At 36.7% G+C, this 26,892-nt stretch overlaps 1 protein-coding gene across 4 annotated transcripts in view; it reads right to left on the bottom strand.

Moving 5' to 3' along the window:
• The window catches only part of frmpd3 (FERM and PDZ domain containing 3), a 147,459-nt gene that overhangs the window by 15,227 nt on the left and 105,340 nt on the right, over positions 1 to 26,892 (bottom strand). For 2 of the 4 annotated variants that reach the window (XM_083560163.1, XM_083560166.1), the window contains exons 3-7: positions 6,340 to 6,452; positions 4,762 to 4,916; positions 4,320 to 4,422; positions 4,092 to 4,137; positions 3,124 to 3,228 (exon numbers count right to left, since the gene is read on the bottom strand). In XM_083560163.1, the coding sequence (XP_083416289.1) occupies positions 3,124 to 3,228; positions 4,092 to 4,137; positions 4,320 to 4,422; positions 4,762 to 4,916; positions 6,340 to 6,380 (450 nt within the window). In that variant the 5' untranslated portion in view covers positions 6,381 to 6,452. Of the gene's footprint in view, positions 1 to 3,123; positions 3,229 to 4,091; positions 4,138 to 4,319; positions 4,423 to 4,655; positions 4,917 to 6,339; positions 6,453 to 26,892 lie in introns of those variants that run through there. The other 2 variants (XM_083560165.1, XM_083560164.1) reach the window with 2 other exon arrangements.

Raw genomic sequence — 26,892 nt, 5'->3', positions numbered from 1 at the left:
ATCAACAAAGATGGCTGATACAAAGTGAGACCATTACTGAAGCAGCCCTGATTCTAACTCCACTGTGCTTGATCAATAAGCTTGTATGTTTTGATCCATGAGCACATTTTTTCTTTCTCCAAACTTTGGCCTTTCCATCACTTTGGTAAAGGTTTATCCTGGTTCTAGATCTTTGGGTCTCATCTCAATATTTCTTGGTCAATATAACAACTTGGTCTTCTGATTCTTGCTGCCAAAGGGTGGTTTGCATAATTGTTTATGTTTCTTCGACAAATGGTAAGCTCAAATATCTTCACCCTGCCCTGTAAAGTTTTTTTCACAGCTCTTCTGTCATTAACTGCTATTGGCTTCCTTGGCTGATCTTTTACATTTTTTTTTTTTTTTTTTTTTAGGACTTCTCAAATTGTTTATTGGCTATGGCAAACTTCATGTCCCATAGACATTTGTCCCATAGACAGCTTTCTGTTTTTCATGTTGTTTTATCCTTTTTAATGACAAATGCAGTCTTGACAGGAAAAATCCAGGGCTCATACCAGTAGCAGGCATTCAGAATTATTGTCTGTTTAAACATTTAAAAATTCAGTTGGGTATAAACAACAGGTGCCATGTTCTAATTTGTTTAATATATTTTTATATTCTAAGTATAATATAAAAGCATATAAGTATCAAGAAATGAAATCTGAAATTCTGTTCTATTCTTTCATATTTATATTTTAATCTCAAACCCAAATGTCTTCAGTGTATAAAAAAAAAAAACTAATAAAAAAAAAATGCAATACATTGTAACTGAACAAAATACACTAAGCAAACAGGTGGTGAGTTTCTTTAGTATTTATGTATTATTAATATTGTATTAAGAAATAATCCTAACAATGTATATAATACCTATTATTGCATTAAAGATTTGAGACTAATTTATTCATGCAAATGTAATCCAATACTTCAATTAGATGTGAAAATTGATTTTAATATAGTCACCACCTATGAGTATATACAGAACTAAATACTCAATACCCTTGACAGATTAAGGGAAAATCACAAAATAAAGTGTGTTAGAAATGTGCTGTGCCACTAAAAGCTACACTACACTACAGGTTTTGGTGATAGTGGTATATAGTATACTCTATTTTTTTCTCCAAAATCTCCCATTCCATAGATGATTTTTGGTTCTGGTCCTAAGAAGGCCATAGCATATCATTTATATTCTTTTTAATCCTCAAACCATTTAGTTACCCCCATGCCCTGTGGATAAGTGTAAAATTATTTTTAAGGAGAACTTTCATGTCAGTATAGAAGTGTTTCAGGTTGGGATGAAGATGACCAGTTTAAAGAACTGTACATGTATTTTTGGATCCAAATCCTACCTTCAACAGTATAACAATGCCAATGATGTTTCCTGTACTTTGGCACTTATCTGCATTGTAGTAAAAATTATTCTTTGTTGGTATCTACAAGCTTTGTATGAACTGCTCATCAGACATTATAGAAGTTAAAACAATGGTCCTTATAGACTGGAAGCTTTAACCTCATTGCTTTGGATTTTTTTTCTTCGCTTGGTTTGCTTCTTTGTTGCAACCTTCTTTTCACATTAAATTCTGCTATGGTCTTGATCCCCTGTTGACAAGTCTGTGCCTCCGTCATAGAGCAGATCAGAAGCATCATCTGATGACCGCAGGTGACTGAAGCAGGTGATCTGATTCTTAATAACACTTTGAGACTCAGGAATATTGTATCAAAAATGAACTGATGAGGAAAGTGAGGGTATTAATGATGACATGATGTAAATATGAAGCCTGACTGTAACTCCCTTATAGTTTCTTGTTCTCTAATAGAAAGTATAACTGGCAAAGTCAGATGAAACAGTCCTCTAGTCTTTCATTTGCCAATCGCGCAAGATGGACTGAAATGATTGGGGAGGCTCAGGTGAGGTGGTTTGATCTTTACCGATTTGGGCCCTCTAGGCCTGATCAGCGAGCTTCTTCTTCCAGGAGAGCTGCACGCCCCTCCCATTCTTCCTCTTTTTTAAATTGGTGTTCGCAGCACCCGAGGGTGTTGTGTTCAATCTTCCTTGCTCGCAAGGCAGATATGAGACTGTATAGGACATAACCCATGGAAGGAAATGTTAACATGGGCACTATCGACCCATGCCCATGTCCAGCTAGAGGGGATGGCAGCTTTAGCGCAAATGAAAAGCTACAAATGAATGGACTCCTAGGAACAACATTAAGTGTTATTGGAAAACTAAGTCACAGCTGGGTGCAGTGTGTCTCTGTTCTTCATCTAATTATACTACACCTAATAAGATTCTAGACTAAACCTGCTTTCATTCTGGGATTTCCTTGAGCATAGTCCATTAATTTGCATCTTTTTTAACAGCTTTCCCCTTTTGCCATTTTGCCCTTGAATTCCATTATTTCATTAATAGACATCAGAAGCGGTTGCTCAATTTTGGTGCCAGGTTCATTAAAGGTGTGGTGAATGTTTTACGTGAGTTTAAATAATAATTCATGAATTATTATACCCTCCTTGTCTGGCTTCAGTCCTAATCTATATGGTTGGAATTTGGGTAGAGTAACTCTGAAACCACACCATAAACTAAAGATTTTTTTTTTTAAAAAGCCAATATTTTAAATACCCTGAAGAATATATGCTCTGTCTTTACCTTAAGCTACTGTATATAGTGTGAAAGGTCACTGTGAAAGGAGTACTTATGTGAGAATGAGGGAGTCAGAACAGCCGAAAGGTTTGTATATCACTTTCCTTTGCTTCTCAGAATGGTGGAATGGGTGTACAATGAGACAGAATTTATCCCATGGATAATGGGATCTACAGTATGATGCAATGAGATGAGTAGGGTCTGAAATGACTGCAATGTGGCACCACGAAGGCCACCGACTGAGGAACATATTAACCTTCGAATTTGAATCATTCTGCCATGGGCCACATGACAGTCAAAACAAATCACTGTACAAAATTGGCAGCCACCTTCTTGGTGTTCCCCAGTATCCCGGTGCTGTGCTACTTGTCAATATTTTATGATTTTCATTTCAGAAACCACCCCAAGCACGTTAAATCTGATATGAATTGGGGAAAAAGATGAGCGTGACAGGCAGCAGGACATACTGAGTCTGGGTCACTGATGGACACTTGCTCAGAAAAGCGCACTTTGGGGGGATTGGTTCGCAGGCGAGCTTTCTTGGCTGCACTTATGAAGGCTGATTTAGGCGACTAAGGAAACAAAAGAGAGAGAAAGAAGAAAAATAAGTGAATGTCAAGTAACAAGTTATACTCTCTCTAACAACATTTGGTCAAATAAGTAGACTACGTGACAAGTGACCATTCTAATTTTCTTCTCATATTTTCAGTAAATGTCCAAAGAGAAATTGCAAAAATTTTAATTCATAAAATATAAAACTTTAAAGGAAATAGCAAAGTTCATTGGTGCATCTGCTTGCTTTGCTAATCTGCCAATAAATCTAGTACTGAAGGCGAGCATGTAATGTGAAAAAACTGAAACGTCAGATTTTTCATTCAGAACAAAAAAAAGTAAAACGCATGGTGACAAGGAGCAACATGGCCACATGCAAGGTAAGTAGCTGTTTCACAGATGTGAATCTGATCCTTATCTTATGTATATTCCTAGCTTAATGAAGGTGCTTTTCATCAGATACTTTTGTCCCCTTATTGTAGCAGTTATTCTGCCTTCTTAAACACCTTCTTGTGTTCTGCCTTCTTGTGTGTGTGTGTGTGTGTGTGTGTATATGTTTCTGATTAAGATTTGTGGCAATTCTATACATTTTAAATGAAGTCATGAAATGAATGCTCAGAAGAACTTTTTTTTATTAATTACAGAAATCTGTAATTCAGCGAAATAAATTCAAAGTAAAGTTTTATTACATGCATGAATGCATAAGACTCCATAATTAGGCGAAGCTGACAAAGAAGATTCACGATGTTATTGTACAGAGGATTTTTTTTTTTATTTTGCAAAGAAAAAAAGTAATTCCGAATAATGTTTCAAGAGAGGGTTTGACAATAAAAGTCGCTGGTGTATGAAGAAAAATATTGTATAATAGACGAAAAGCAATCACCTGTAGAGGCTGCAGCACAGTGAGTACAATTGAATCGTTGCAATTCCTGTAAAGAGAGGCATAGGAGAAAGTCAGTATGGTGCAAAATCAAATGAAACCAAAAATAAACATAGCTGAAATAAAGGGTCTAATCTGATACGGACACAGAGAATTTGCAATACATGAAACATAGTCAGATATGCATCATGACAATGCCCTTCTACGTTTGGTGACAATAAAGGATGTTACCTTACAAGGTCTATGACTCTCTCCCTGGGAGCGTCACTGACGTTTTCCTCGTTGATGACTAGGATCTGATCACCAGCAAAAAGCTTGCCATCAGATGGCCCGTCTGCAAGCCAACATACAGAATTTGTGTAATTTTTTTATTAGATAGCATGGCTATAGGTGATCATTTCTTCTCAATACCTGCTCATGAAGCCACCAATTGGATCACCTCTACCTTAATGGTATAGCAACTCAATTAGAATTTTAAATGATATTTTGGGTTATTGAGTGTATGTGCAATGCACCGTGCACCTGAGACATTCAAATACGAGTATATACAATAAAACAAGCAGTCACTTTTAGCGTAGATGAGATTGGGTGGCCTGGTGGAGCAGACGGCTGCTGTGTCCCAGTGGGCTGCAGACGTCTGGTCCCCAGGTCCTGCTAGAGACACGTGTCCTACCCGCAGAGACAGAGCGTACAATGACAGGCCGTTCGCTGCCGGCAATGAAGCCAAAGCCGTGGATCGGGTGGCGCTGGATGCAGACCTTTCGAGCTATGCCAGACGTCAGGCTACCACTGTCCATGCCATCCTGACACTCTTCTAACATTGCAGGACTGGGACAAAACAGCATAAGAGTTAACTCTTACTTAACAATGTCCCGGTGAGCCAGGCACTTGATTCTGCAATAGTTATAAAATTTGTTATATCCTGGTTTTTTTTGTCTTTATTATTAGCAATATATACTACCCTGATGAGTATGGATGCAAAATCCAAACATGCACAAGGATTCTAAAGGCATCGGTGTGCCCTGACCATGATATTACCATAAATATATAAATATTATAATGTAACACAGGAATCTACACAAACTGGTAGCTAATATTTTAGTAATTATAATTTTTAATTAAAACAAATTAAGTAAATTTGTACTGAACAGCAGGATAACATGAGCATGCTTGGGACAGGAATGTCATGGAAAAGATACACTTAAATTTGAAAACCACATCAGCTTTTTAAACACTTATCGTAATCTAAGAATAATCAGAAGCATTGAAAATAGTATTTGAATTTTTTTGATACACCACTTATAAAATGTTTCCCTGAGCTGATTAAGGCTAGGGTTAGTAATGACAGCCACAGCTAGGGAATGTTCTTATTAGCCACAATAATTGTATGCTTTATAATCTGTCCATTTCATTTTGTGTGATCCACACACACATTCAGGTTTGCAGGAAAGCAAATCTGCTGGATACTCAATCATGACATGTTAAAGTCATCTGGGTGCAATCATTTTATGATAAAAGACAGTGGCCTCAGTGATATATTCGTAGAAATCATCTGGATTCCTTTCCTATAAGAGCTATTATATAAAGGATTTTAATCCTGTACACTTTCAAAAAGTGGTAGAGGCATGTCCCCAGTATCATTTACACTTATTTTTTTTTATTATATTTTTGTGTAAATATTTATAAGCAAAACTAATAAGTCCAACAAGTGCATTTTAACCTTTTCATATTGTGCCACTGATTTGACTTTCCAGGCTTGTGCTAATGTGGCTACCATGAAATGAAAGTTAGTAGTGTAGTTAGCAGTGTGTTAGCTAGCAGTACTAGCCTACAGTGTATAGTTTGCTAGTGTTCTTGTTAAACTCACAGCATAGATGGCTTCATAAAAATGTTAATGTGACTTGGAAGTGAATGAAAGCTATTAGTAGCAGTGAGAATATTGCATGAGAGCATTCTGTCAATTTCTCATTTTCATAAAAATGTTAGCTTGTTCATTTGCTAAATAAATTGTTCAGATGAATCTAGATTTTAAGTCTTATATAGGGTTAGTTATATAATTCTTATACAAAGAATCTAAAGCTGGTGTTGTGTAAACGGAGAGAATTTTTCTTTTGGCATCCTTTGCTTCATTAGGAATAATAATGAAGTTATTTGCAGTGCTAGTTTTCTGCCCACTCTTCAACATTGTGAGACTGTATAATTAGGCTCTTCTAGCCTCCACTTTGCATTTAATTTTAACTGAGCAGCTCACCTGTCACATTCTTTTGGTTGTCCATCCTGGACCTGGGCCATGCCCTGAGAGGAGAGGACAGGATGGAGTAGTGTGTTTCTGCCACTGGATCTCTTTGTTTCGCATTCATTCACCTGCAGAGGATGAGAGCAAAAAAGTAAAAATGGTTACGTCAAGCGGTTTATTTCTGAAACACTGCTTTAGTTTAATGCATTAGTTGTAACAGAAAGTAATGGAATGTTTTAGGATGTGTCTTTGGAAAAGCAATGACATTTTCAGCAGCAGTCTACAGAAATCAGCCATTTAACACTTAAATACTGCGTTAAATAATGCTGTAATTTCACCACCGTGTTTTAATGTTTTTTTATATATATATATATATATATATATATATATATATATATATATATATATATATATATATATATATATATATATATATATCAGATAAATGAACATATGGATGCATGTACTTTTGCCATCTCTGATATATATATATATATATATATATATATATATATATATATATATATATATATATATATATATATATATATATATATATATATATATATAAAGTGCTGGCAAAACAGCTCTTCAGCAGTCTTTTCTGAGGGATCTGGCCTCACTGAGCACATCAGTGATTTGTGGCCACCCATGAACCTATCAACACTGACCCAGTCGTCTAGCCATCACAATTCAGCCCTTGTCAAAGTCACTCAGATTCTTTACGTTTAACCATTTTTTCTGTTTCCAACACATCAACCTCAAGAACACATATGACCTGTATGACCTGTCAACAACTATCTTTTTGTTGTTTTTATCTCTTTATAATATTTTATATTCAAACATGCTGCTGTATAAATCCTAGTCTGCAGTCTTCTAGTTTACTGATGCTGGCTCATGCTCATTAGACAAATCTAATAAAACAAATGAGGAAAAGAGGCATCTAATCCATCCACTAAGAGTCTGTGAGGGTATTAGCCATGTCAATATGCTTCTTAAAGTCAGATATTCTGTGCAAAAAGCAATTTCTTAAGCCCCTACTGATGATGTAAATATAATGAAGCAGTAGCAAACATTGCTATAGAAACAGTAAATTAGAAACTGAAAATACAAATATAAAAACTTAATCAGATTTAATATTCAGTAGGTGTGTATTGTAATTGCACAAATCTTTGACCATTTGTATATCATGTGATGTGAAAATGTGATAAAACCACTTGTGAAAAATGTATTTAATTGTTTAAAAATCACATTCACATTTAAATAAAGGGTGGAAAAAAGTTACAAAATAGTAATTCCATACTACATTTAAAATTATGTGAAATTTAATGTGTTTTTGGCAATTAACACAATTTGTTACATGTGAAGTCATAGAGCATTTGTTGTCAAAATGCAAAATGGTTGTAAAACAAAAGGTAATTAAAATGGCACAGTTAATTAGCAAAACTACTAAAAAAAGGTGAGCCAAAACTAGAACATGAAAGCAGAGAAAGAGAATGGATTAGTCTACACTTGACATAACTGTATACTGTGTATAATAATTAAAAGAGGCGATCATTGAAGATATCTGTAGTTAAAGGAAACCTGTGTGTATGTGCATGTGTAGTGGTTTGGGTGGAGGTTGTTTGCAGACTAGGAGTTCCTGATAAAGGGGAGGAAGCAGCAGATTCGTGAAAACACAAATTGTTTCTTAATTTCTTAAATTGCACCATTTGAGCTTTCTTTCTTTGCTTCCCTTTGCTCCTCCTTTTGAAGAATAAGAAACATACAGAATTTACCAAATGAGACTCACTAAAGAGCCACTTTACAGCAGCTTAAATAAGTTCACTTATTGATGACTTGAGTAAAACATGCTGAAACGTTGTTTTAATCTGATCAACAATCTACTAATCCCATTACATTTCAATTTTACAGCAAGGCTTATTCACTGTTTTAAATTCAATTATTTTATTTTTACCCATTGTTAATTTAATTAGTGTCTCTGTGCTTCATTTTATTGTATCATTTACTGTAGTCTTTGGAGCATCAACAAAGAATCCTCTCTCTTACTTGCTTGATGCCTCTGTGAGGAATTTAATATTTGGTATATCTTTTAAGGATGGTGGATTTCAATTGATTTCTGAGCCACAGACTGCGAAAAAATGTAGAATTGCAGAATCAACACATTATCAATTAGAGTTTTGAGATGCACCTGATGATTTTGGTTGTGAGCAGAGACTCTAAGCATACAGAGGAAGGCTTACATAATATGAAAAAAAAAGAAAAGAAAAACTTACACAAAGGTTTGAAATAAACAGTTCAGTCACAGGCCAATTATTGCAGAAAGAAACCACATCCCAAGGGCACTGGCAAGCCAGATTGTTGCCATGGTTACCACCACACAGGCTTGATAGGAAGTGAGGGATGATGAATTGACCGCTTCAAATGATGGCTTCAGTTTCCATTACAGACACAGAGATCAGTAAAGAGAGTCTTTAAGAAGTGTTTGCCCCATTGTACTTTGAAGAGATGAAACTCAATATCTCTGATTTTGTCTTACATCCCAAACCCTAAGGCCTCTATTCTTCGCCTGAGCAGAAGCGTTTTTATAAAACATGGTTAACTGAATCTATGGAGACTGCAATGTGTGATTTTCTGTGTAGCACAGTCACTCTTTAGGTTTAAAAGATACTCAACATTATTTTCTCCTCCAGAATACAAATGCAGTCATGCATTTGGCAGTCAACTTTTTGCAAGCTGTTCAGTCTTCTCTAGACATAAAATTTGCACGGCCAGATGCTGTCCAATTTTTTGCGAGTCATTGACAGTCTGGGATTTTCTGTTTTGTGAGCCATGCAGTCAAATCGCATAGCTCCCTCAAAACATTACACATTTCTTGCAGCTTAACTAGATCCAACTTCTTTGCGAATTTCTCCATGTCCCACCCACAATGATCAGCTTGAGAAACATAAGATTCAGTAACTGAGTACCTGAAAACCAACACAGAGACAGCTTGCATATCGTTAGTCAATTGCTGTCAGTCAGAATTGTCTAGCTAATTTGCCGTATTTTACCCCAAACTACGGATCATTAGATCACAATTTCTATTGTAATACCATTTTAACAGGATTGGAGTAAGTCTGACTTGTACATTAATCTGACTTGAAAATGTATTCAGATTCAGCTACTTAGAGACTGTCATATCTAAGTAAAAGTTCCCCGGGCGACATGATATTTTAAATACCTTTAATTTAATAAGCACACGAGGGAGTGAGTCTACTGGATCTCGCGTTATTATGACTGAGGGATTCACTTACGCATTTTTGCATTAGTCTCAGCGCATACATAAATCTATCCAGTTTGCAGACTGTATCATAGATGTGTGCATGAACACTCATCTCTACACTATAAAAAGAACATATTGAAAAAAGATATTCAACTAAAAGGTGTACAGGCGGAGTTACAGTAAAAAAAAACATGCTTGCCTTCCAATGTACAGATAAGCAAATAACATGGTTGGACGTTAATGTGACATTACCCTTTAAAGCATTAATATTAGTTATTCATTCATGGTTATGAATATGATGCTAGGTTATGGTTTGCAATTAAACTTCAAATTACCATTTTTCTACTAGTGTCACAGATTCTAAACAGATACGATGTTTAAAACCTGACGCTAGGAATAAATATACATTTGTCCAAAAGTCATTAAACTTGCTGTTTCTGCTTTCTGCTTTTTATTATGTTTTTTTTTTGTTTTTTTTTTAACAAGCCACAGCACCACTTCACTAATCAGACCAGACAGAGTAAATGAAATGCAGTAAAAATCTATGAACGTCTGTGAGAACTCTTTCCTTAATGAGCTGCCTCCAGGTAAACAATTTACATAAATACATGTGATGTGATTGTTTGCAACAAGCAGAGAAGCTGCAATAGTTCATGTTTAAAAAACTGAAAATGCAAAGCAAACCTACATTGATTATTCCTGCTAAAGTGCTCGGTTCGCATGGTTGCGTCCCGAATTTGCAGTCCAGATGCAGTTCCCGAATTTGCAGTCCAGATGCAGACCAACTGCATCTGGACTGCAAATTCGGGACGCAACCATGCTATATACAGTAGTACTGTGTAATAAAACTAAAATAATACAATAAAAAAAAATGCTATGTCTAATTATTAAAAAATTTAGACTTGATTACTATCTGGTCATGTATATTCATCTAAACAGTGACATTTCAGCCATACACACTAGCACTTGTATTTTCATGAAAAAATTTTTTCGTTAGTCAGATAGCAGAATCACATGTTCATATGCAAATCATCTTATTCCATTTAATCACCAGCATCATGTGATGTTATGCAAGGGATGGTTGGCACATCAAAGAGTTTGTAAGAGCCATGTGTTATGACTTCATAATACAGTATGACATCAATGGAGGGATTATTAACTTGCAGTAAGTTTTGTTTGGAGAGTTGTCCGCTTTTATGCCTATGTAATTATGGTTATATGATGCTCTTTGAGCAATTACATGCAAAAATATCACATGTAGACTTCTCAAAGTACTTCTTTATTTTATTTTAAAATTGTAATTCTATAATCTAAACTCAAACATAAGGCAAACTAAGTTATGGAGATGCTTGTGCGTTTGTGCGCGTGTGTGTGTGTGTGTGTGTGTGTGTGTGTGTGTGTGTGTGTGTGTGTGTGTGTGTGCGCGTGTGTGTGTGTGTGTGTGTGTGTGTGTGTGTGTGTGTGTGTGTGTGTGTGTGTGTGTGTGTGTGTGTGTACAAACAAAAGTCCTTCAAAACTGATTGCAACTTTAAAAAGTCTTCATTCATTTTATTGCTTTATCTCCATGACTCCTACAGCAGAAGTTTAGAAACCATCCTAATGTTTGCATTTGACTCTTGGCTAAGTATAAATAAATACATTAGATTTTTATCTGTCCTTGCAGTAGGTGGTTTTATAATACATCTGTACAAGGGACAAACAAAAGCCGATAGGGCCAAATATCAAACCCCATGCGTGGATCCTGATAGAAGATGGCAGTCATTCACCTTCTTCACTATACTGCATAAATTGCTCCCCTGCTAATGCCAGATGGTGTCCATTTAGCCTGAGCCATTAACTGAGTCCTCACTTGTGAGAGATGGCAGCTTAACGCCAGTGATTGATGTTTTCCACATAGGGGGTTAAGTCAGACTAGAAGTTGCACAGTTCATAGTGATGTTTGCCAGGACAATAATGCCAGGGCTGAATGACTCTTTACTTGACATAAACATTATTTGAAAAAGTAATATTTCCATAAACACTTGTATGCCATGAAAGCAGTCAAGAGGAAACAGACGAAACAACGCTTGACACGATGTTCATTTAATGTGAAATCAAGGTTACGGCTTATAGCTTCAACTCTGCTGCTACTGTTTCAACCACAATAACAACAGGTAAGGAAACTACATACATACATCAGCTGAAGCCAAAATAGAGACACAGAAACCTGCTTTGATCAGAGAAAATGTCCAATATTCTACAAAAGATGCATTATAAAAAGATAAAGTAAAGTGCGCTCTGGATACAACTTCAGCCATGCATCTGTTGGCATAACAATTATGAAATATTCCTACTGTCGTACCCAGTATGTGAATTTGCACCACCAGCATTGATACTAGAAAACAACTGATTCTTCTGAAGTCTTCTGAATTTTACTTAATTATTTAGGGTTATAAAGGGCACATTGCTCCCTGTTTGATCCTGAACTTGGGTTACTCATTAAATTAATTGTATATGCTTAGAGTATTATTTATTTATGCCATTCTCTGTTTCTTGCTATTAAATGTACTTTACACATTTTATATTTGCATAATAAGTGAACTGAATGCGCTTTTTCGGATTGTTTAGGCTAAAATTAAGATTCATATATGCAGTTTAAGCTAAAATTGCTTTCGTATTTAGATAAGTATTTACAAAACATTTCACTAATCTAAGTTCAATGTTCAAGTTTAAACTGTTTAAAAAGATTTAATTTATCTTTTAAGAATTGTTCATCTTTGTGTGAAATTTGTTTTGCATCTTGTTATTGTTGTCTTAATTTTATTAAAATGTTTAAAATAATGTAAAGGAATGTTAATAAAACTATATATGATCATCATTCTCTTTCCTACAGACAATGAGAAACTAATCCATGTATTCTTTACAGACTTGACTAATATAATAGGCTTTTGTCTGGCTACCAAAAAAAGCTCTACTTAAACACTCATAAAGGGTTCAAAATGCAGCTGCACACATGCTTCTTCACACCACAATAAGAAATCACATTACTCCAACAGTCTGCCTGTATCATTTATCATTTTAAAATTGATTTCAAGATTGTCTTGGCTTTGTATTGGCTTTCGATTGTATTAACTTTTCAATGTCTTTATGGTACTACCATAACTTTCTTTTGTAACACGATAAAGAAATGTGCTATAGAAAGATCACACAGGTCATGCAATGGTAAATTGTACGTTGTACCAAAAACATTGAGTTGTTAGTTAGTTACTATGATCCCAAGCTATGAAACTATCTGTGACAACCTTTTTCTAAGGATTTTATATGATTATTTATTGTTTTTATTGTTTTTATAGTTATTTTTAACTTTATCTCATTTCTATTGTGTATATATATATATATATATATATATATATATATATATATATATATATATATATATATATATATATATATATATATATATATATATATATACAGTATATATACAGTGAGGAAAATAAGTATTTGAACACCCTGCTACTTTGCAAGTTCTCCCACTTAGAAATCATGGAGGGGTCTGAAATTGTCATCGTAGGTGCATGTCCACTGTGAGAGACATATTCTAAAAAAATATATCCATAAATCACAATATATGATTTTTAAACTATTTATTTGTATGATACAGCTGCAAATAAGTATTTGAACACCTGTCTATCAGCTAGAATTCTGAACCTCAAAGACCTGTTAGTCTGCCTTTAAATTTAGGATAGTAAATGTAGTGGAGGTGGACATCTCCACTACATTTATTATCCTAGATTAGATGCACCTGTTTGAGGTCGTTAGCTGCATAAAGACACCTGTTCACCCCATACAATCAGTAAGAATCCAACTACTAACATGGCCAAGACCAAAGAGCTGTCCAAAGACACTAGAGACAAAATTGTACACCTGCACAAGGCTGGAAAGGGCTATGGGGAAATTGCCAAGCAGCTTGCTGAAAAAAGGTCCACTGTTAGAGCAATCATTAGAAAATGGAAGAAGCTAAACATGACTGTCAATCTCCCTCGGACTGGGGCTCCATGCAAGATCTCACCTCGTAGGGTCTCAATGATCCTAAGGAAGGTGAGAAATCAGCCCAGAACTACACGGGAGGAGCTGGTCTATGACCTAAAAAGAGCTGGGACCACCGTTTCCAAGGTTACTGTTGGTAATACACTAAGACGTCATGGTTTGAAATCATGCATGGCACGGAAGGTTCCCCTGCTTAAACCAGCACATGTCCAGGCACGTCTTAAGTTTGCCAATGACCATTTGGATGATCCAGAGGAGTCATGGGAGAAAGTCATGTGGTCAGATGAGACTTTTGGGTCATAATTCCACTAAACGTGTTTGGAGGAAGAAGAATGATGAGTACCATCCCAAGAACACCATCCCTACTGTGAAGCATGGGGGTGGTAGCATCATGCTTTGGGGTGTTTTTCTGCACATGGGACAGGGCGACTGCACTGTATTAAGGAGAGGATGACCGGGGCCATGTATTGCGAGATTTTGGGGAACAACCTCCTTCCCTCAGTTAGAGCATTGAAGATGGGTCGAGGCTGGGTCTTCCAACATGACAATGACCCGAAGCACACAGCCAGGATAACCAAGGAGTGGCTCTGTAAGAAGCATATCAAGGTTCTGGCGTGGCCTAGCCAGTCTCCTGACCTAAACCTAATAGAGAATCTTTGGAGGTAGCTCAAACTCCGTGTTTCTCAGCGACAGGCCAGAAACCTGACTGATCTAGAGAAGATCTGTGTGGAGGAGTGGGCCAAAATCCCTACTGCAGTGTGTGCAAACCTGGTGAAAAACTACAGGAAACATTTGACCTCTGTAATTGCAAACAAAGGCTACTGTACCAAATATTAATACTTATTTGCAGCTGTATCATACAAATAAATAGTTAAAAAATCATACATTGTGATTTCTGGATTTTTTTTTTTAGATTATGTCTCTCACAGTGGACATGCACCTACGATGACAATTTCAGACCCCTCCATGATTTCTAAGTGGGAGAACTTGCAAAATAGCAGGGTGTTCAAATACTTATTTTCCTCATTGTATATATATATATATATATATATATATATATATATATATATATATATATATATATATATATACACATACTGTTTATATATTTCACATTTGGAGGGTGAATACCATTTTTCTAAAGCAAGAAACCCAGTTAAGACAACTCCAAACCTACCAACGCAACTGTGCCACCTACATCATCTGGTTGCAGCAGTTCAGAATGTCTAATAACATGACAAAAACTCAAAAATGTAAATAAAATACAACTTACCCACCAGAGTAAGACTTATCATAATTTGCACTGCTCCTCAGAGGCTGTAAGCCAGTGGTACTGCTCGTTTTCACTGGTCTGGAAATGGCGAACAAACCCTTTCCCGTGCTGAGACAAGCTAGCTAGCTTCCGGGAAAATGTATTTTTTAGTATGTCTGAGACTAAATAAATTTTTCTTCCTCCGTAGGCATAAAACTCCGATGTTATAATGTATGCAGCGCGCTACTAATGTGTTTTGCCATTCGAACTTGACTGTAACAGTTTCCCTCTGACCAACCAATCAGATTACGGAAAAATGCTGACGCCCTGTGAGGCAAATTTGAAATCTGATGGGTAAAGAAATAAGGTTATTTCTTAAGGAGACGATGGTGAAAAGGCCAGCACTACTGACTTTGAAGGCCCTGGGCAGATTCGATTGACATGGCAGCACATAGAGGCTGAAATCTGATTGGACAAAAAAAATCTCACATCCACATCCACATACTGGAAGCAGTATGAAGAGAATAAACGGTTAGGAATAAATTAATACAATTTCATGGAACAAATATTAGAATTTAGGTTGTAAATGTAGGTCAGTGCTTCTGATAGTGTTTAGGCTAGCAGAAAAGGCTTTGCTGGCCCTGACCGCCCGCCACTGTGATATGGGTTTACAGAGTTCTCAGTTGATATACCACTTTTGTACAAATTAATCTTAAATCTTAAATTGCACTTTCAATTATAATTTTGTACAAATTACACAAGTTGTGTTTACCAACACTGCAACCAAAAAAACTGAAACATGTTCTAATCTTCAGAAGACTCTACATAGTTACTTAATGCCTCAGGCTCATGACCAGTGTTGGGCAGTAATGCGTTTTACAGTAACTAATACTGTAACGCGTTACTTTTAAAAATAAAGTAACTCCGTTACCGTATGGTGCGTTACCCATTACTTTTTTAAATGAATTAATTTCGGCTCAAGTGTAGACTACAGCCTAACTTGCTTACAGCAGCGTCGCATTGTAGGATTGGTGGATGAACCACTGTAAACACAAAGAAGACGCATTGTAGGATTGGTGGATAAACCACTGTATACACGACGAAGACGCACTGTGGACGTGTCTCTATTTATTCAGGTCTGTGCGGCAGTAATGGCGAGTCGAGGCGAGAGCAAGACGAGTTTCTCAAAGTGGAAATATGCTCATTATTTCACTTTAGTTGAGTATAAAGGCAAAAACTTTTAAGTCAAATGTAAGTTGTGTCTTTCTGGTTCGAAGCTCATATCTACTGCGATAAACAGCAACTCCAATCTGTTGAAACACCTCCAGGACCTCCATGCCTGAGGAGCTAGTAGCTAGAAGCTAACCCGGTGTTCTGTTCTACATTGTTAATAGTTTTCATACTTCAGCTGTGAAAGGAACATTTTTAAGAGCTAAAAAGTTACTTTTAACAGTAACGCATTACTTTTTGGTGTAAGTAATCAACAAAGTAACAGAGTTACTTTTTGAATGAAGTAACGAGTAACTGTAACTAGTTACTATTTTTTAGTAACGAGCACAACACTGCTCATGACTGTGTAGCAATGCACAGCTCTAACCACATCGTTAAAGTTCGCCAATGACACGATTCTGGTGGGTCTCATCAGCAAGAACGACGAATCAGCATACAGAGAGGAGGTGCATCAGTTAACAGCCTGATGTAGAGACAACAACCTGTCTCTGAACATTGAAAAAAATAAAGAGATGGTTGTTGACTTCATGAGAGCACAGAGTGGCCATTATCCACTGTTCATTCTATGGATCCTCAGTGGAGATCGTCAAGAGCACCAAATTCCTTGGTGTTCATCTGGCACCAGCTCCATCACCAAAAAAAGCCCAGCAGCGTCTCTACTTTTCGAGAAGGCTGAGGAAAGCCCATCTCCCTCCCCCATCCTGACCATGTTTTACATTGAGAGCATCCTGAGCAGCTGCATCACTACCTGGTTTGGGAACTGCACCGTCTCGGATTAAAAAACTCTACAAAGGATAGTGAGGACAGCTGAAAAGATCATTGGTCTCTCTCTCCTTTTTACACTTCACAACAGCATTGTGGACGACCCCACATACCCCTTGCACACACTTTTCACTCTCTACCATCAAGGAAGAGTTTCAGAAGCATTTGGGGCCTCACATCCAGATTATGTAACAGGTTTTTTAATTAAAGCAATCTGGCTCTTCAACAACACAGAATTGAACTGAAAATTACACACACACACACACACACACACACACACACACACACACACACACACACACACACACACACACTCAACTGTGTGTACTGAACTGCTACAAACTGAACTCAAACACACACTCATACTAATTTCATACATCCATGACTTCAGTATCACCCATATTATATTATTTATTAGTACACAACTGTTTACATGCTGTTTTTGTACATCCATTTGACTGCTGCTATTGCTGTTTTGCACAACCTTCTATTTTTACACTTTGTGTTTTTTTTTACAAGTATCTAGTTTTGTTTTGCACTCTGCACAATATAATATACAGTTGGTTTACTGGCAGCACTATTTTGTGTTTTGTGTATTTGTCCTATACTGTCTTATCTTGCACTGTTTGCACCAGGTTGCTCACGATATACTTTATGTGGCGAGGACACTTACTAGTCCTTACCTCTGTGTTTTCTCTGTTGTTTATGTAGCACTCATTTCACTGTGTACTGCGTCAGCAATATATGGTTGAAATGACAATAAAAGCTTCTTGACTTGAAATACACAATATGGACAAACGTTTGTGGACTACTGACCAAAAAACTAGGTATGTGCTTTTTGAGTATACTATTCCACTTTTGGTCCCTATTTGCTGTTTTAATTGATTTTGGAGTTTGCTTGTGAAGATTTGTGCTCATTCAGCCACAAGGGCATTAGTAAAGTCAGGTACTGATGTAAGGCCTGGAGTGCAGTCAGCTCCATTTCATCCCAAAGGTGTTTAGCAGGGTTGAGGTCAGAGCTTTATAGCAGGCCTCACAAGATCCACTTCAACTCGTAAAGCATATCTTCATGAAGCTGGCTATTGCACAGGGGCATTTGCATGCTGGAACAGGTTTGGGTCTCTTAGTTCAAGTGAAAGAAAAAAATAATGCTACTGCACCCAAAAACAATACAATTTTGTGCCTTTAACTTTGTGCTAATAGTTTGGAGAAGAATCACATATGACAGGCTTTTGTATAGTGTTGTTACAAACTTAGAAGCCTAGATAATAACAAAATAATCTAATAACCATGTCTACATTTAGCTTAATTAAAACAAAACTGAATAAAATGTTTATATCCTTTTAAATTGCAGTCATCACACATGGTTACTAATGTATAAAAGACAGAAACTATAACTTTCTAGTGTCTTTGCTAGCACATTACTAACAATTGATGTTGTCCTCAGCCATGGGTTTCCCTTCGTGAATCCATGCAATAGAGAATTTGCACTTGCATTTACCACATACACCACAAAACATTCCTCAATAGGAACAATGGAGTTTCTGGTAATTTGGGACTGTACTGTAAAGCCCATCCATGTTTCCTAATAGTGTTTCCTCCACGATATTCTCCCTTTTTGATTCATGCTTAAGAGTTAATTTCTTCAGGGAACTAGAAAGTATTTGAAAGCAACCTCAGAATGTCTACAGGGCACGGATGATGCTCTTGGAGACATGCTGGCAAATTCATGTCAGACAGATTCAAAACTCACTGCTTTATTCCCCCAGGTGCAGTGCTAAAGAAACATTATGTGATGTGGATGAAAGTCTCTCGCCTTGGAAAAAAATGTAATATTGATTGGGAAAAACTGTATTAAGGTGTTATTTATAGAACCCAGTTACTCTTTATAACTCCATATACTCTGTAAAATCCACAGAACACATTTTTCTTCTTTTATTTTTTCCCCTTTTTTTTTGTTTTAAAAACAATTTTGTAAATTAATTTTGAATAATGATGTAAGTAATAATGAATAATAATTAAATAATGCAAAAAGATAGATAATGAAGTACTAACACAGTCAGCTAATTAAATACACACTGCTATTACCTCAGTAAAGTAGCGGGTAAATAAACACTTAGTGTGACCTAAATAAGGTTTAGTGTGGGACTAAGTGCAAGGTTAGCAATAAAGTTGGCTCTATAAAAACAGTTAGTTTAACAATTTAACCATCTTTAATTATGACTTTATGGAAATAGTTTGCCACTTCAGCACCAAAAACAGTTCAAGTATGGCAAGCACGGTTAATGAGAATGTGTGGGCATTGTGAATGCAGAGCTACCGCTTTAAGAGCTACTGCCCAGATGATTTAGGGAAGAATAGACCTATGCAAGTTAAGGTAATGCACAAAAAGAGATAATTTTTATAGGTGTGGTTTTAGAAAAGAGACTGGCTTGAGTATTTAGCTGAGGCAGATGCACCTTTATGTTGCCCATGGAGAATCTTTAGTGCTATACAAATTGGACAAGAGATTGGACTCGACCCCAACTTTGACAACCAAAGGCTGCCATGACTGGAAGCATGCCATGGAATTAATTCAGACATAAACATTCAAAGAACATTTAACTTGATATAATATGTGGAGAGAGAAATTTAACTAAATAGAAAAAGATACATAATTATTTTTTATATGTGCCACATTTAAGCTTTGATTAGGTTCATTAAATTGTTATAATAATAATAATAATAATAATAATAATAATAATAATAATAATAATAATAATAATAATGATAATAATAATAATAATAATTATTATTATTATTTCTGTTCTTATTGTAGCATCCCCAGTGAAAAACAGAGGCCCCCTATTAATCTGTTTGCTCTTGTGCTGACCCTGTAATTAAAGCCAGATGAAATTCAAATTATTGAAGCCTACAGGTGATTTTTTTCATACATAATACAAAATAAAAGCTTAATAGAATCTGCAAACAGCACAAGCACCTAAAACAGGACAACAGACACAGTAAAGGACAGTGCAGTGCAGATTAGAACACAGTTCTTATGTGGATCAAATGGATAATGTAGCAGGTTGTGCAAAATAAACCCTAAAAGATTTAGCAATATTTAGCAAACAAAATGCTGTAAAATGTGAGCATAACATACTATGACTCATACTCTATATTTATTTTCTATGTTAAATATAGTACAGCAGCAAGTATTTTGTGTACAGTTTTAGCAGAAATGTCATGAAATGAGATGTGCAACATTTGCAAAGGGAGTGGAATGTTTTTCAGAGTAAGAGTGTGTTGAGGATACTGATGACTTGAGAGAAGAAACTGTTACACATTCTGGGAGCTCAAATGCTTCACTAAGTTTTGCCAAGTGGCATGACAGTAAATAGTTTGTGTGAGTTGTTGTGTGAGGTGTGGTGTAAACGCTTGATATAATGTGCAAGTATTTATATATACTGTAATTTTGACAAAATATACAGGACTTTATACTTTAATTTGTAATAGTGGTCCTTTTAAAGAAATAGGGAGAATCAAATAATTTTATAAAACATCTCTATAAGGTGTTTGAGACAACGTGTTGTTCGTTTTACTTTAGCCAAAATATTTTTATTCATTTGAATTCCATGATCAAGTTTAAATTAATACATAAAGTTTATGCAAATAAAGTTCATGCAAAAGCTGATTAAAACAAACAAACAAGCAAAGGAAGAAAACAGAAACCAAATTAATGTCCAAATTAATGTGTGATGTGAACAAATATCTAACACAACTAACTGAGTCAAATAAATAGGTTTGTATGATTTACACAAAAAATTATATACACAGTGTGGATCTTAAAAAGGTGCAAAAGCTGGAGCATCCTTTGCAGTGCTACATTTATTTTCTAAGTGTTTGCAAATAAAGATGAATATGCATACATGTATAAACATTTCTATATAAAAAAAATCATTTTAGGTGGCAGACTCTTTGTTGGCATCATTAATAGATAAAAAAAAAATTGCTGAGTGGCAGCAGTTGACAGCTACTCTAAATGTCAGGGATGTTCCTGGTGAAAAAAATTTACCTACTTTAAAAGTTGGGGTAAAAGTAAAAAAGTAAAAATTGTGTGAGAAGATACCTCAGGTTTAATTCTAACTAAGTAACTAACAATACATTTTATACAGAGAGCAATTTGGACTTTATTTCTAGACAGATTGTGGAATATCTAAAAATCTAGTTCTGAAAGAAAAGAAGGTAATTAGGGGGAGGCATCCAGCAGCAATAAGAGACTTCAGTGAAGGCCAAATGTGGCATGATTTAAATGATCAAGTGCTGCTGACAAAAAGGAAAATTACACTGTCTGTATATTACATCTATGCTGAGCTTAGAATAATAAAAAGCCAGTGGCAGCCAACCAGGGCAAGCAAGCAAGGCCTTATCTGCTGGCCTAAACTCAATCAGAAATACTGGCTTACATTTTAATAGATTTTTGTCCACAAATATCTATAAAATGATCTCTTATAGTCTATTCTCTTCATTTCATAACGTTTCTCTCTGATGTTTTACGTCTAGGAGCAGTGCGGTGTCTGAGTTTTTATCCAGTCAAATTTCAGCCATCATATTATGCATTCCCGTCCCTGGTGGTCTAGTGGTTAGGGTGCGGCGCTCTCACCGCAGCCATTAGGGTTGCACAAGCCTTAGTGCCGGTCCCAAGCCCGGATAAATGGGGAGGGTTGCGTTAGGAAGGGCATCCAGCGTAAAAACATGTGCCAAATCAAACATGCGGATGATCCGCTGTGGCGACCCCTAATGGGAGAAGCCGAAAGAAAGTTAGTTATATTATGCATTCCCGCACTGCAGGCTTATTTTTTTTTTTGTATCAACTCTATGTTCCTTTTAGCTGTTGCTTTAAACAATCAGACTGGTCATTCTATGGCCCGCAAGTGTCAGAACCCATCAGCATTTTCAATTACTTTGATTGGAGAGTCAGAGCTATCATATTGCATCTGCTGCAAACTGCAAAAGCTCAAAAATATTAATGTGGATTCAATAAAATTTTACAATGGCTAACAGGAGAAGAAATTGATTTGGTCACCGAAACACTTGCAAAGACATTTAAAAGATGGACTTTTTAGGAGAAAAGTTGGACATCATGTGGATAAACAGTTAAATCAGCTTGTTAAGTTTTTTAATGAACTATATATACTTTTGTGGTTTTCCCTGTACAATTTGCGCAAAAACACAATTTACCTTCATTTTGAAAATACCACAGGAAAATCATGCATGGAAAAAATGCACAGAAAACCTGGCGTCATTCCATGAGATTAATGTTGTTGCTTTTGCTAGAGATAATGTATGTGGGCGGTGCAACAGTGTCTGCGGTGAAAGGAGACTTGTTGAATTGCGTTCATTGGGTTTCTTGCTTTTTAATGTCATTCATTCTCACTGCATGAGATCATTCACTTGTCTTTGATGCAACACTCTGTTATACTGCTTTTCTGTATAGTATTAATGGTTTCTATAGTATCTATGGTTTCTTGGCATCATAATGATGGTATTGAGATGTGGCTTCGACTCTGGATCGTGAATCGAGGTAGGACACCACTGAAACCTAGATAAGAAATGCGTGGCACACCACTGTCAAATGCATATTGTCCAACAAAAAATCTTTCTTTAATATTTAAAGCATGTATAAAAAATATTTTTACCAATTTTTTAAATTCATCTATTCACATTAACGGATTGCTGAACTGCCCCTGCCCTTTATCAAATTACAGGAACATGCTGAGATCATTACTGTGATCAAGGTTGCAGACTGGTAACCCATAAGGTCATTCTTAAAAGCAAAGTTGAGCAGAACTGCACATTCCAGCAAACAAACAAACAAACAAACTAATATCATACAATGATTATTAGACTATTCATTGATTTTTTTGTTATCGTTGGCTACTTAGTGACAGCTGTATTATATCGTTGAAAAAGCTGAAAACAGCTAGTTAGATCCATTTGCTAACAGCAGATTGTTTACACATTAATGGGGTGTTAATGCATTCTGGAATGTATTACATACATAACATGAAAGTCTACCTTGTGAGAGTGGCAATGTGCTCAATTAACTCTCAATAATAAACTCTTTAAATAAATATTTTAATGTAATCATCACTGTTGTTATTTAAATGCCATTCATTTTGAAACAATTATTTAATTTCATTTCCATATCAATTTGAAAAAGAAAAAAGCATTGTTGGCCAAAGGAGGAGAAGGAGAGGGGGAAGACGTCTACAGAGACAGCAGGGAAAGGAGCCATGTAGGAGAGTGGATATTAGGGTTGGTACTTTAAATGTTGGTAGAAAGGTAGATATGTTGTGTGTTCAGGAGACCAAGTGGAACGGGAGTAAGGCCAGGAACATTAGAGGGTGTGTTAAACTGTTCTATCATGGTGTGGATGGAAAGAGAAATGGTGTAGGGATGATCCTGATGGAAGGGTAAGTAAGAGTATAGTGAAGGGTAAGAGAGTTTCTGATAGGGTGATGAATGTGACGCTGAAAGATAAAGGGGTGATGATAAATGTCATCAGTGCCTTTGCTTCACACAAGTGGGCTGTGAGATGGAGGAGAAGAAAAAAGATGGAAAGGATGAAAATAACAGTGATGAATACGTATTTTATGAAGATGGATGAGCATAGGGGGACCGGCAGAAGGTGCACACATGTGGACTTTATTTTATAGGAGGAGATGCAACCGGAAAGAGATTGGAGACTGTAAGGTGTAGGCAGAGAACAGTGTAGCTAGACAGCATCGGATAGTGGTCTGTACGATGTTTTGGAGGTGAAGAAGAGGAGGAAAGTGACAACTGAAAAAAGAATAAGATGGTGGAAACTGAAGCAGGAAGACTGTAGTGTACGATTCAGAGAAGTAGTCAGACTGGGGGTCAGTGGTGGTGAAGAGGTGCTGGATGATTGTGCAACTACTGCAGAAGTGATATGGGAGACAACTAGAAAGGTACTTGGTGTGACATCTGGAAAAGAGAAAGGAAGACAAAGAGAAGTGGTGGTGGAATGAGGAAGTGCAGGAAAGCATAAGGAGAAATAAGTTGACGTAACAGATTTTGGATCGGCAGAGAGATGGGAAAAGTAGGCAGGAGTACAAGGAGATGTGGCAGCAGGTGAAGAGGGATGTGTCAAAAGCTATGGAAAAGGTATATGAGGAGCTGTATGAAAAGTTAGACACTAAGGAAGGAGAAAATAAATTTTACCAATTGGCCAGGCAGAGGGACTGAGCTGGAAAGGATGTGCTGCAAGTTAGAGCAATAAAGGATGGAGATTCAAAGTGAGGAGAGTGTGTTGAGAAGGTGGAGGGAATATTTTTAGAAGCTGAAAAATGAAGAAATAAGAAAAAAAGGAGGGTGGATTATGTGGAGATGGTGATGCAGAAAGTGCATAGGATTAGTTAAGAGGAAGTGAGAGAAGCTATTAAGAGGATGAAGAGTGGAAAGTCAGTTGGCTCAGATGACATACTAGTAGAAGCGTGGAGATGTTACTGGAGATGGCACTGGAGTTTTAAACAAGATTGTTCAACAAAATTTTGGAAGGTGAGAGGATGGCTGAGAAATAGAGAAGAAATGTGCTGGTACCTATTTAAGAATAAGGGAGATGTGCAGTCCTGCAGTTACTACAGGGGAAAAAAAGTTGATCAGTCACACCATGAATTTATGGGAAAGAGTAGTGGAAGCCAGGCTGAGGGAAGAAGTGACCATCTGTGAGCAACAGTATGGTTTTATGCTGAAGAAGAACACTACTGATGCAATATTTGCTTTAAGAATGTTGATGGAAAAGTATAGAGAAGGTCAAAAGGAGTTGCTTTGTGTGTTTGTGGATTTAGAGAAAGCGTACAACAGGGTGCTGAGAGAGGAGTGCTGGTATTGTATGAGGAAGTTAGGTGCGTCAGAGAAGTATGTGAGGATGGTGCAGGACATGCATGAGGACAGTGTGACAGCAGTGAAGTGTGCAGTAGGAACGACAGACTTGGTCAAGGTAGAGGTTGGACTGCATCAAAGAACAGTTCTGAGCCCTTTCCTGTTTGCAGTGGTAATGGACAGGTTGACGTACAAGGTCAAACAGGAGTCTCAATAGACTATGATTTTTTGCAGATGATATTGTGATTTGTGGTGAGAGTAGGGAGCAGGTTAAAACGAGCATGGAGAGGTGGAGGTACATGCTGGAGAGAAGGGGAATGAAAGTCAGTAGGGGTAAGACAGAGTACATGTGTGTGAAGGAGAGGGAGGGCAATGGAGTGGTGTGGTTGCAGGGAGAAGAGGTGGAGAAGGTGGAGGAGTTCAGGTACCTGGGGTCAACAGTGCAAAGTAATGGAGAGTGTGTTAGAGAAGTGAAGAAAAGAGTGCAGGCATGGTGGAGTGGGTGGAGAAGAGTGGCAGGAGTGATTTGTGATAGAAGGGTATTTGCAAAAGTGAAAGGGAAGGTTTATTGGACTGTGGTGAGACCTGCAATGATGTATGGTTCTGAGACAGTGGCATTGACTAAAAGACAGGAGGCGGAACAAGATTTTTATTGGGAGTGATGAGGATAGACAGGATAGAAACGAGCTAATTAGAGGAACTATGCATGTAGGACGTTTTGGAGACAAGGTGAGAGAGGCTAGATTGAGATATGTGCAATAGAGAGACATGGGGTTTATCAGTAAAAGAATACTGAGGATAGAGCCACCAGGCAGGAATAAAAGATGGAGGCCAAGGAGGGGTTTTATGGATGTGGTGAGGGAAGACATTCAGGAAGTTGGTTTGAAAGAGGCAGATGTAGAGGACAGGGTAGTATGGAGACAGATGATTCACTGTGGCGGGAGCAGTTGAAAGAGGAAGAAGAAATTAGCACTGTAATTTAACTTTATTTATAATGCTTAAAAAGTCAGATTCCATGTTTGAATTTTATTTTCCAATATCACTAATTGATATTACCATTTTCATATTTCCTGCCAAGTCCCTGCTACTCTGAATCATCCAGACATTTTTAATGATTACATTTCCCCATGACCTTGCTGAGCATCTTAATATAGTGTAGCAACCTATAGCTGTCTTACTATGATTCTGCCAGGCTGTAGTTCCACCTCCATCCTCTAGGGGCTAAATTATAAACATTCTCAAATTTAAGCCAGGTAGTGTAGTAAAGGGAGAGAGGTTGTTTGGTTTGGAGGAAGCATGGACTTCTTTTATGTCCTCCAACACTTTGGAGTACGGATTAAGAAACATTTGTGTTTCTAGCTTAAACAATGTGCTTTTATCTGTTTACTTTGTTTTTGTATTTCTTTCAATTGACTTTATGCATGAATTATAATTTGTTTCATATGCTTGCTTTATGTGGTATGTGTTTGTTAACATTCTTGCTACTAATACACCCACTGTATCAATGAGACGCTTTACTAAGAGACCTTAGCTACACATCCTATTGTGAACACTTTGGGAATTAACACTTGAGAACTGAATCGGTTTGGGAGCACACGGTGGATGGTGTTTGGTGGGCGTCAGCATCAGCGATAAGTATAATAGACATTTATCAAAGGACACTTTGTGTTTTTTCATTAGACAATGACACAATTTTGCCATGTTGCCTGCTGTTATACTTACATTTAAACAAGTTTCTGAACCTGCTGGATTCCTTTGCTGTTAATTGTACATGCCATTTTTCACACTTCAAAAATAATGTTATAGACTGCATAGACTTTGTTCATATTCCTTAAAGTTACAATATTATTTAAGGTATACGTTTTAAAAGTGGTTGGTGGGCCCCTCCCTCTTTGAGAGAAAAGGGACGGTTACAATAGTGATCCAGTATTACTTTGAACCTATACAATTAACCCTCTGGTGTCGACCGGCCGGAGCTTTTGTCGTTTTTTTTGTGGCATTTTTTCCTCATAACACAGTAAAAAAAAAAAATATATATTTTTTGATCATACAGATAAGAGCAATAAATCATTTAAATCTGTAAATAATCTACTTTAATCTACAAAATGTGTACACCCTCATAACAACAACAAATTGCAGTGCTTTT

This window comes from Silurus aristotelis, assembly GCF_946808225.1.
Source record: "Silurus aristotelis genome assembly, chromosome: 14".
Lineage (NCBI taxonomy): Eukaryota > Metazoa > Chordata > Actinopteri > Siluriformes > Siluridae > Silurus > Silurus aristotelis.
Note: the sequence above shows the minus strand (reverse complement) of the source record. Positions and strands in the feature narration are given on the sequence as shown.